General features: G+C 37.8%; 1 protein-coding gene across 1 annotated transcript in view; it reads left to right on the forward strand.

Annotated features, from left to right (window-relative positions):
• TBX20 (T-box 20) overlaps positions 1-4,120 on the forward strand; it is a gene marked incomplete at its 5' end in the record, with an annotated part of 32,248 nt that extends 28,128 nt beyond the window's left edge. The window contains one exon of the mRNA XM_009085026.1: positions 3,780-4,120. Coding sequence (XP_009083274.1) covers positions 3,780-4,120 — 341 coding nt within the window. The remainder of the gene's footprint in view (positions 1-3,779) is intronic.
• Positions 4,121-12,777: the final 8,657 nt, after the last annotated feature.

The raw sequence follows: 12,777 nt of genomic DNA on the forward strand, positions 1-12,777 counted from the left end.
TTTGTCTGCTTAAGCAGTAGCAAAAGTAATAGCAAGACAGAGTTATTCTTTGTGGGGATACTTACTGGACAAGTTGCATCTGTTATAATTTGTCACTGGAAATAGATCTCAAACCCACCCTGTGGGATTGCTGACTAGCATAAACTTGTGTTGCATTATACTTTGCGTGTTGACTTTGTGACCTGCCTGATATGCCACAGCCACTTGAGGTAAAACAGTTCTATCTGTCTTCCGACTGGCAGTGCCCTTGTCTTGTCCTCTACCTTCATACAGTGTTGCTCAGATAAGAGCATTATTTCTGGTCATAAGCTCCTCGGACTTGTGCAGGGAAAACACACTTATTTTTAACCATGAGTTGCTCTTCAACAAAATGTGATTAGGTGGGCTTGTTCTTACACGTCTATTCTAAGAGCAGTTCCTTAGATTGCAGAGTTTCTGGAGCAACTCCTCATCTGGTATGATGCCATCCTTTCACGTACTTCTGGGGGATTACCTCACTTCACGTCAAGTTAGATCCTAGGCCAGCTATTGTTGAAGGCAGTGTTAAATCTTCCCTTGCTGGAAGTGCTCAGAGCAAAGCATCTTCTCTTGAAGAATTAAATTTCTCCCTGGTATGATGTCCTCATCTAGGAGTGACAAAATGAACGAGCTGAATCTCAGCAGGAGAGCTGGCCATTAAATCCTTTCTTTTCTGAAGAGAATCCCTAAGAAGGTGTCATAGGAGGAAATAATACTTTATTACAATTAATTTAATGTATAATAAAAGGGTACAGTTCTGCATTTGCTTGCAATATGGCAAATGAGTAAGTGAGGAAGATTATGAGTTATGGCAATGAACTTTTTCTAATCTGGGAGCCATATGCTAGCACAAGACGTGATTGTTCTGGGCAACCAGAGGCATGCACAGAAGGTAAAACATACTGCTCTTGCAGATGAGTAACTGGTACTGTCTTCGCTCTCTCTTTAGGTCTGGTATCTTTAAATAAAGAAAAGTCCTCCAAGATATGAGGAGAGAAATAATGATCTTATTGAAATTCCATAGATATTTTCATTGCTTCTGATGCATTTTAAAACTACCTGGTGCGCAAAACTGATGGATGCTCTTCCATACATGAGAGTTGACAGCTAAATACATACATGTTGCTGGGTGGTGTTACAAGTTCTCTGAGGCCTTGACTGCCTCAGAATTGCTAGAGCACATTTTCTTGGTGCTGGCAAATGCGATATGTGAAACATTTTTGAGTATGAAGTTGCAGTTAGAGTCCATTGCATTTGGAGGAGGAAAGGATACTTTAGGAGGTTCCTCATGAAAATCATAGAATAGTTTGGGTTGGAAGGGACCTTTAAAGGTCATCTAGTGCAACCCCCTGCAATGAGCAGGGATATCTTCAATTAGATCATGCTGCTCACAGCCCTACCCAACTTGACCTTGCATGTTTCCTGGGATGGGGCATCCATCCCCTCTCTGGGCTACCTGTGACAGTGTTTCACCACCCTCATAGTAAAAATTTCTTTCTACTATTTAGTCTAAATCTATCCACTTTTAGTTTAAAGCCATTACCCTTTATTCTATCATGACAGTTTATGTTAAAAAATTTGTTCCCAACTTTCTCATAGGCCTCCTTTAAGTACTGAAAGGCCCCAAGGAGGCCTCCCTGAAGCTTTTTCTTTTCCAGGCTGAACAACCTCAAATCTCTAAGCCTTTCCTTATAGGAGAGGTGCTCCAGTCCTCTGATTATTACAATCATTCCTGAGAAAGAATGGCATAGTTTATTCCATGTAGCACAAAGAAATAAATAGCAGTGATAGACATTTTACTTACTTCCACACCCTCCCAGAGCATTCTCTGCTCAACAAATTTCAGCCATCTAAAGATGGAAGCAGCTAGACTATGTGGTACATTTTTCACGAGAAGTCTATTTCCAAAGGAATTAGCAGATATGAAATATTTAAATACAATTAAAACTCTTTTACTACATCATATCTGTGTGCCTGCATCCACACACAGGATTCATAACAGCCACATGGAATAGAGCCAAATGTAAACCTAGGCAAATCCAGATTCACATCCTGCTTTCCCTATTGTGCAATAATGCTCAGATAGCCTCTGATTTGTCAAGGGTTTTGCTCTGGTCTGTGAGTGTAGTGTTATTCTTAGAGTTTGGCTCTGGATCCTAACCTCCGAGCAGCTAGGATTTGGTTCAGTGGTAGACCCAGGATTTGGTTCAAGTTTGTTTCCAGTGCTGAATCGACACAATTTCCCTTTCCTGTTACTGGGTTGTTTTACTTGTCTCAATAAGTAGAGGAGAAATCAATCAAGAGTAACTCTCTTTCTCATATGAGGCTATATCCCTAAAGAGGTTTATGCTTTTTTTTAAAATAACAATTTGCACTTTTGCTTTCTGTTGTTGTTTTTGGTTTCAGTATGTGGCTAGGACTGGTTAGTTAGTACACATAATTCCAACAGGTTTACCTTGACAGATAGATGTCTTCATAATTTTCATTTCACAGTTTGGATGAACCTGTCTTTTAGAAACAGATTTATGAAACTTATACCTATTGTAAAACTTTATTGTCTCAGAATGTTTTGCAATACTGAATTGAAATTATATTTTGTCAAATACTCTTGCCAATAGATTTATTTTCTAAAGAAACATTTTCTCAGTGGACAAAGTTAGTCAAGAAAGAAAGTACAGAATGGGCATGAGTTGAATTATTGTTTGAAGAGGAATAAAAATAATTTATTTATAGTATTTTATTATATTCTCCATTTCTAGAAATCAGACATATGATGATGATGAGCAGATGCACAGAGGAACTGCAGAGGTGAAGGGCAACACAACCACCAGATTATTTGAAAATGACTATGGCAATTATCCAAACAAATTATTAATTGTTTCCCCAAAATTTTACTGTCAGCCTAAAAGAAAAAAATAGTTCTAATTTAAAGAAACCATTTTATCTTTATGTTTATGATTCTGCAAACTTCAGAGAAAAAGTGTTTTAAAGAGTTGGAAGATTTCTGAAAATAATTTTCAGAACTTTTCAGACTAAACAAACCCAAACCAAAATGACAAAGAAAATGCTTCCCTTTTATTAAAAGTGGATAATTGCCCTCAGAGCAAGTTCTGCATCTCCTACTATGATTTAGCATTAGTGTTTTTTCTTAGAGCACTATACAAAGTTAAAAAAATAACAAATGTTTTGACATTTACATTTTTCAAATTTTTGTTTTATATTGTAGAAAAAGGTTGATTGGAAAGATGCAGTGTTGACAAGTTTTACTGGGGTGAAAAAAAAAGGCAAAACTTGTAGTTCAAATTACATTTTTCTGCATTTTTTGCCACACTGAAATTTTAGGAGACAAAGTGAACAGTTCTGCTGAGGATCTGATGTAAAGACCTAAAAGCATGTTTTCCAAACAGGATGATAATGCATTGAGATTCCATGTCAGAGTAGATGCTTCAATGTTTAGTGGCAGCATTACAAGGTGTTTTAGTGTTTAATGCTAAAAACACCTGATGTGCAAAGCTAATTTTACTGTTCAAGCCACTGCAAACAGCTTCTTAAAATGGAAATTTGTCTAAGATGTAGTGATAGTGATAAAGGACAGCAACTCGCAAATAATAATATAAAGAAGTATTTGAGAAGTATTTCCAGTGGTAACTGATCATTGAAATCAGTCTTGCTCTGAAAGACTCCTTTTCTCCCTTTTTGCTATTTTACCAGCTTTGTGTGTTGCAGTGCCAATGTTAGGCATTCTTTCTTTTTACTTGCAGGGTCAGCCTTTACAACATCTGATAACCTGTCCCTCAGTTCCTGGGTTTCATCTTCAACCAGTTTCCCTGGATTTCAGCATCCACAGTCTTTGAGTGCCCTGGGTACCAGCACTGCATCCATAGCTACACCCATTCCTCATCCAATCCAAGGATCTCTGCCTCCATACAGCCGCCTGGGAATGCCTCTTACACCCTCTGCTATAGCCAGCTCCATGCAAGGTAGTGGCCCCACTTTCCCATCCTTCCACATGCCTAGATACCACCATTATTTTCAGCAGGGTCCTTATGCAGCTATCCAGGGACTGCGTCACTCCTCTGCAGTGATGACACCGTTTGTATGAGTCATGTAAGACAAGAAAAACACAAGATTTTAAATCTGCAAGTTCAGTATGAAAAATACAAGGGACCTTCCTGAAAGGCCTGTGGCAGGAGTGCTGAACTCGTAACAAGCCAGCTAAGAAAATGCATTATGGATATTAATTCCTCGTTGAGGGATCACAAGAAGAGAGCATGCAGCTTGGAGCTGCATCTATGTGTAACACAGCCAAAATGGATCCCAAAGTCCCCAGGATTTTTGGTCGTGTGCAGCTTGTTCCAAAGGTGCATTATACCTAGCAGAAAGAGATTATGTTTATGCAGCAGTGTACAAATTAATTGTCTATAGTCTTTTTTAATGTGCTAGATGAATTCTGAAAAAGGCAATACTGTTACTCATCTTCATCTCTTCTTGTGACTGATGAGCATCTAAACAGAAAAATGTATTGCTATAACTTTGAGCATGTTTTAGGCTATCTCAGCATGTATTTGCTGAGAACAGGACAAAGTGGAGAAGACCACTGTCCTTTTTAAGACTGGCTTATATTCACCAAACCCAGTATTTCTTAGTTGCTACTATAATCACAAAGAGAAAACTATTATCAAGTCTTTTATTCTTTCTCTGTTTCTTTCATTCACAAAACACTTATTAGTTGAAAAAAAAAAAAGAAAAAAGAAATGTGTTACAGAACTGTAGCAGTAATGATGTATTCTGTCCTTCAGTCTAAAAAGAAGTTAGTCCTGTTTCCTAGTAGGAGCAATTTTACTGTCTGTTAGGGTATAATGAAGAAAGATATTGGTTTGGAAAAATCTGTTGCTTAAACTTAGAAACCCAAGCTACCAAATTTTAAGTCAGTGGTGTTTGCCACTGTGCTTGCCACTGAAGGCCTGTTTCTAGCGGCACATGTGTAACAAGTTAACCAAATTTCAGGCTACATCACTCTATAGACTCTCTGGATCAAACTATAATCAATGGACTGGTATGAGTGGCATTGGAGTATCCTTCTACTTGTTTTAATTTTCTTGCATTTGGTCATGGCTGTTACTACACAAGTCCTTTGGCCAGGAAAATGAGGGTTGTATGCCAGTTTTTCCATGTCACACTAGAATGGTGGAGTATCCTTAGGAAAATATCAGCACAGAACTGCACATGAAATTTTTAAAAAATTCATATCTGCTTTTTTCAGTTAGTAATTGGGGTTCTCATTCAAAGTACTGTCTGCTTTTTCTAATATGCTGTGTCTGATGCAACAGAGGAACTGTAGTGGTATAAGAAAATAATGGCCTGTCTGCAGAGACCTAACATGAATCCTTTGCACTGCTGAAAAGAGTACCAGGGTGGAGCTGGGATTTCACTGTAAATAATAAGTAAACAGAGTTTCTATGTAGAGTTGCATCCAAGTTATAGATGATAACACATCTACTGACAAAAAAGAACTAGCAATCCAATCTCATATATTAAAGATCTGTGTAGAGATGGGACACAAAATGGAAACCAGACTTATTCCCCACTATTCTTCCCGACTTTTGACCAGTGTGTGTTGGTATCATACGGTAAGAAGCGTAGCACAGTGCACTGAGTCACCTACCTCCCATCTGTAAAGTGCAAGGCAAGTCACATGCCTTTATTTGTCCCATTGCCTTGCTTTACATGCCCCATCACATGGAGCAACGACAACCTTGCAGGCTTTTCCCAGTTTCTACTGTAGGACAGTACTAGCATCTCAAAGATAAGGGCCATATTTATATATTTTCCAGTAGCTGAATTTAAAATTGTGTCAAACTGGCCATTGCAATCACTTTTTCAGTCAAGTTATCTGTAGTATCATACTAATTTCCCTTTAATCACTATTGGACCTGCTGACAAAAAATGACCTGAGGGAATTTGTAAATCTTGTGCTCTGTATGTGAATGAAAACGAACATTTATTTATGATTTCTGGGTTCAGAACTACTACAAGGAGCTCCATAAATGAATATAATAGTCCAAGCTCTGCCGTATTTAAGTGGCTTACACTCAGACACTGAATTTGACTTGATGTATCCAAATATTAGATTTTGCTCTAGGCTATTGGATTCACCAGAAAAGCGTGTGTTGCAAGGTTTTGTCTACTCATGACCGGTTTTGGCACAAACCCCCTATTTTTCAGGAGATTAGATGATACTGGCCCCAAAACATGTAACTCTTCGAGTACATTATGATTCTACAGAAACAAGAATTTCAGGGGTGGTTTGGAAAAAAGTTTTAATCCTTCTCTTCAGTTGCTTGGCTTCTGTTAGAGTTGTATGAAGACCCTAGGATGACATGCACTAAAGCCTGTGGGGAAATTCTATTTCTTTTATCTGGTTCCTTCTGCACCTCCATTAACTTATCTGGAGTTGCAGGGTATATGGTTATGTTCAGAATTCAAGCCAGTAGCTTTACTGCTGCTACTTCCATCAGGAAAGGGACAAGTGAGTAGGCAGTTTTTACATGACTCCAGAAACAAGTTTGAAACAGGTACGTGTTTTAGGCATGGTTCAAATGTCACATAAAGCCTGCTCATACATTGACCTGTCCTTCCTTCATGAAGCAAATTTGGAAAATAAACTCTAAAATCTCTTTAGCCCTGTTCCATTTCCTGCCTTGAAAACACCAATATTTGACGTGTAGAAATGTCTCTGATACTGTATCAGAGAAAATCCTCCAGACGCTTTCTGTAGAATAAAACCGGATTTTGACAACTCCATTGTTCACAAAAATACTAAATGAAACACAAGTGCTTTTCACTACAAATGAAGTGTGATTCATATCTGAAAACATATGGCAGTAGGCTGTCTCTGTATAAAAACATAAGGCCATTTCCTCATCCAAATTCTCTGCAATGAATTTCATATTATAGATGATGCAGAACTATCTGTCAAAATCCACAGATTGATTTTTCCAGTCAGATCAAGTTTCTCAGTGTGCTCATCACTCCTCGTGCTGCACTTTGGCATATGCTGCTCTCTGATCACTTAATGCCTTTGCACAGAAACCCACTGGGTTTCCCACTCATCACAGGCAGATCCCAAGCAAGGGAATGAAAGCAGATTGTGACATCCGTCCCTAGGAATGAGATCAATAGGTATGTCCCATCCTCATTTCCTCTTCTTTGCCCTAACAATCCTACCTCAAAAAACCTGTCGTGTAGATTTGAGGTTTAAGGGGTTGAATTCACAGAGACCACAGGACATCCAATGAAGAGGTTTTGCTGCCTTGAAGTATTTCTGCTCCCTGTCCATTGTTCCTCTCACCTTCCTGTGGGCTGGGAACAGCATGGGAGTGATGCTGAGAATAAAATTCCTGCCCAACTGAAGTCAAATGGAAATTTGTTGACTGGAAAGGGGGCAGGATTTCATTCCACATTCTCATCTAAAAATAATGTCTAATAGTAAGAACAGTGACTTTAGTAACAGCAACAATACAGAAACTCTACAGAAAAGACTAAAACTCAAGTACAAATCAGCTTTAGCACTGAACACACAATTGGAATAAAATGAACATAAATTCATAAATAATTGCTGAAAAAATAAAAAAAATTAAATTATCTCTACTACTTACAATAATCAGTAATTTATTTAAGAAGTTGCTGTACTGCTGTCAAAATTACATCACTTTCAGGACAGAACATCTGTTGTTGGTAGATGGGATAGGAATGCCAAATATAATCTAGGGTTTATTTTCCAAATATAATTCACATTTTATATCCCATGAGAAGTGCTCTTCACCTTTATGAGCTTTCTTGGCTGAGCAAAATGGAGCTGGTTTATGTTGTTGAGGTTTTTGGGTTGTTTTTTTGTTTTTTGCTTGTAATTTTGTTTGGTTGGTTTGTTGTTGGTTTTGTTTTTTTTTTAAGAAGGGTGAAGTGAACATACCTGAATATGCTTTTCAAAGAGAACGATAAGATTATCCTCAGAAGTGTTACAAGTATTTTTGTGTGTTTTCTGGATTACCATTTTATCCATAGTCAGTCAACACCCTCAGGTGTTTAATCCAATGAAAGCATCCCATACACTATCAAAATTGACTTGGATGTATTTGCCTGAATTTTTTTTCTTCAATTTTTGGAGCCCTAAGTATCTAGACATAAAATGCATTTAAAATTTTGCCCTTTGGTTTGCAGCACTGCTTTATATGGCCCGAGGCAGTGTCAAAGATACAAAATCAATGCCACTGGGTTTCAGTTGTACTCTTCTAGGTATAACTGAAGAACAAGCATAGACCAAGTAGATAGAGTTTCTAATGGAAATACTTTTTCATGAGTTCAAATATGGTAAGCTGTATGATAGTGAACATACTTGGTAGTACAATCTTCAAAATGCAATTACAAATTTTCTCCCAGAAGGCTATATCCATGAATGCTGTGACACTGCACAAATGTGTACACATAAGATGTTGCCATTTCCAACATCCAGCAAACACCAACCAGCACATGAAAATGAACCTTTTTCAAATGAAAAGTATTTGAGTGGGCAACTCAATTATGCAATACATCCTTTTTATGTGTGGTTATTACAAGGAAATAGAAATATCAATGAAAATTATTGCAAAAATTTGGGAAGATTTCCAAAATGTTAAGTTAATATAAATTGTGGTAATTTACTCCTAAATAAGGGGTAAAAGCAACAGTGATATCAGTGTAACACCTTTGGCTTCTTATCTTGAGGGAGTTGTGGCCACAGTGCTTATACTCATCATCTGCAGGGGGATGACATTCACTCACTGCAAGATTAATTTTAGTTTTGGTGAGATTTTACTCTCTCTATACCTTACAGAGCATTTGCTGCTGCAGGAGATGTGGCTTCTTTATTAATCAATTACTTGCTGGCCAGAGGATTTATGTATTACTCTGCAATCAACTGTCATTGCATATAGTCTCTAGATTATCAAATGACAACTTCTTTATTTTATCTTTTTAAAAGAAAACTAAGCAGTGATTTAAGTAAACTCTGAATTAACTTTTTACGATAGTTTAAGGACAAAAAATACAGGTTGCTGTATTTTACCTTTAGCACATTTAAGCAATCTTTTCTTCTGCTTTATTTTTTGTTCTAATTGTACCTTCAGAAACATGAGGAAAGATTTGGTTTAAAAATATGGAAGGTAAAAAACTGGATGTAACCTCTTTAACAGAATGTACCACAGTTCTTCTGTTTGCTGTGTTGACTTTGTTGTTTATAATGCATTGCGTGAGCACATTCACCATGTACTGAAGTGTGTGTTTGTGTGTATGGGGTGTGGGTAGGGGGAAATCTTTTTATGGAAAAAGAAGTTGTGAACATAAACTATGAAGCAACATCTAACGAAAAGTTTCTTTTTAAGTGCAATATATTTATTTCTGCTAGAAATATAATATCAACATTATGTAATATTTGAAGCATTAAATGTTATTTGTAAACAGCTTAAAATTATATATATATCACAAAAACTGTACAGAAGTGCAAATGTGTGGATATTCAGTTTCTTTCATTAAAATATTGGGTGTTTTGATATATCATTCTTATTTAGCCAAATCTTTCTGCTTCTGTTGTTTTTCCTCTAACCAAGTCACTGAGTGCACTGGAACCAGTGACAAATTTTTCTGAGAGTGCACAAAATTTGGTAGGGCTGCTCACCTGCAAAGGGTAGTCTAAATCTTGGATCCATATGGAGGGATAGCTGTACTGTAGTTAAATACAATTGTAGTTTGCACATAGTTACACAAATTATATTTTCAAAATGCTTTGCAATCATATTCATAAAAATTGCTGCCTTTGCCAGCAGAACCCAAATAAGTGGCTGAAATATCAGGTTCTCAGGGTCCCCAAGATAATAAACAGAGAACTAAGAAACACAATCTAAGAAGAAAGTGGAATTAGGTCTGTTTAGTCAGGAGAAGTGAGGATTGTGGGAAGCTACAGTAAAGTTTTCAAATGTATGAAGAATGTAAAGAAGCAAGGAATAAATTCCTCCTCTCCATATCTGTGGCAGGTTTTTATTCAATAGGATTTTATTTCAATTATAATAGCATATATTAAAGCAAGGGAGAGTTACCTGAGACTTCTAAGGTATTCAAAGAGGAAGTATAGTGAAGCACAGCAGTGGATTACCTAGAGAAGATAAGGAGCAATTCCTATCTCTGAAAGTCTTTTAGAACAGGTTGAGCATGCATTAGTCAAGAATGATGTGATTAAAGCTAATCTTGCCTTGGGACAACCAAATGATCTCGTGGTGCTTCCAATTTTTCTATGAGAGCCATCCCTTAAAGCAGCCTCTGACAAAATTCTCATGTTGCTCCAAAAGCTTTTGTTACACACCTGTAGTTCATCCTACTCTCAAACTGAGATCAGCTACTGGGTCTTTTGCAATTAAATCACAAGAGTCCTTGGCTTGCAAAGAAGTTCAATGGGACAGAAGATCTGCAAGATCCTAAGGAACAGCAGTAGCAGCAGCATAGTCTTGGTTTGGTTTTGTCTGTGAACGTAAGCAAGGACAGAACAGCCTCAGGTAATTCAAATCTATCTTTAACTATGCTGAGCATGCATTAATGTATCTAGTTAACATTTGGAATATATGAAAATTAGGATAGATTGCTGAGTTGGTAACTATGTGATGGCTTTTGTCTCTGTATTATATTTTTATGGTATCCTGGTAGCAAAACACATGTATTCTCTCATGGATATTCAATGCTGTGAAAGTCTTTTGCTTAACCTCAGGCTAAGGGGGCTCTCTTGATTACATGTAATGCTAAGCACATGCATTGGCACTTTCCTTAATCAGAACTATTGGCAGTACACTGGTTCAAGACATATAGTTATGCCAATGGTCCCATTGAAAACAGTGCTTAAGTATTGCAGTGTCTCTGCAACTGTAAAACTCCTTGTGCTTTGCAGAATCAAGACCTTTGGGAACTAGTTATCTGTGCAACAAACACCTGTATAATTGGAGCCTTTATTTGCTATTGTCCAAAGAGAAATCAGGGGATTAAATAAAGTGAAGATTCTGAACGGTCTCCCAGTAGGGTTGCACTGAAGAGACTGAGGAGTAGTCATGATGACTGTAGGCTGCCTTGTATTTCACATTTAGAAAACAGATTAATATCCAAACTATCTGTCTTGGAGATAAGCAGTGTAGAAAACAAATTATTTGAAGAGTTTTGTTTACTAAACTTCCTGTGCAGGAGCATGACGAATATACTGATTTAATGGTATGCTAGAAATAAGGAGCAATAAACAATATTTTGAATCCAGATAATTTCAAATACACATATTTAGATTAAACACCAACAGTTCAATATATATATACACTAACAATAATCAGTAATGGTAATTCTAAAAATTAAACTGTCTGTAGTCTAATGTCTAAGATCTTTATTAAAGTTAGTCACTGACATCAGGTTTGGTCAGTGAGGCTCTAGGGGCCTTTTGTGGGAAGTACAGAAGCTGCCCATTGTTCTCCATAGTAATAACCAAAAGGACCCAGAAAAACCTATGGGGATGTCTACCAGAAAAGTTAGACAGAGGGGTTTTTTTTGAAGAGTAGGACAGTAATTTCTCCCAATGCAGACAGCATTAGACAAATCACCATTATATTATTTTCAGCTCTGTAAATATAAAATACAGTTTGGCAGGCAGACACAGAAAAATCTGATATTTTTAAGGCTTTTTAGGATGAAAACCAGGCTTAATACAGGGATTGCATTGACTAGCTAATTTGTTGAATTAAAATCAAGCAACCATTCTCTGTAATTTTGATCCATTGGTTGACTTCTAATTGTTTTTATTCTCATTGTGAAGCCTGCCAGGAACATATACAATAATTTTGAGTGGCTTCAGGTTTCTGAAATGATGCTGGAAAGCAATGCTGTGGAAAGGGGCCTCATCAATGGCAAGCTGAATGTGTGCTCTGGCAGCTAGGAGGGCCAATCGTGTCCTGGGGTGCATCAGGCAAGGCATTGCCAGCCAGCTGGGGGAGGTGACTGTCCCACTCTGCTCTGCGCTGGAGTGGCCTCACCTGTTTGCAATTTTGGACACCACATTATAAAGAGGATATTTAGCTAATAGAGAGCATCCAAAGAAGGGCAACAAAGATGGTAAAGGACCTTGAAGGGAAGCCATAAAAGGAGCAGCTGAAGTCACTTGGTCTGTTCAATCTGGAGCAAAGGCGACTGAGAGGAGACCTCATCACTGCATACAGCTTCCTCATGAGGGGAAGTGGAGGGGCAGGCACTGATCTCTTCTCTCTGGCAACCAGTGACAGGACCTGAGGGAATGGCCTGAAGTTGTGCCAGGGTAGGTTTTAGTTGGATATTAGAAAACTATTCTTTATTCAGAGGGTGATTGGGTGCTGGAACAGGTTTCCCAGGGTTACAGCCCTGAGCCTGACAAGAAACACTTGGGCAATGCTTTCAGACACTTGGTGTGTTTCTCAGTGATGTCCTCTTCAGGGCCAAGAGTTGGAGTAAATGAACCTTGTGGTTCTGTGATTCTGTGTCCTAGAAAATCTCCTGGTTTTCAGTCGTGTTTTCACAAACTTCATGAGTACCTGCTTCAAAGTTCTAAGTACTCCTGTGTTTGGAGAAGGGTGGTTAGCAGAAATGGTGATGAGCTGAACGATTGTCCTTCAGATATGCAAGGGGCACTCAGCTAGCTCTTTGTCTGTTTAAATTACCAATGATTGTAGG

This window comes from Acanthisitta chloris, unplaced genomic scaffold (assembly GCF_000695815.1).
Source record: "Acanthisitta chloris isolate BGI_N310 unplaced genomic scaffold, ASM69581v1 scaffold30431, whole genome shotgun sequence".
In the NCBI taxonomy this organism is placed as follows: domain Eukaryota; kingdom Metazoa; phylum Chordata; class Aves; order Passeriformes; family Acanthisittidae; genus Acanthisitta; species Acanthisitta chloris.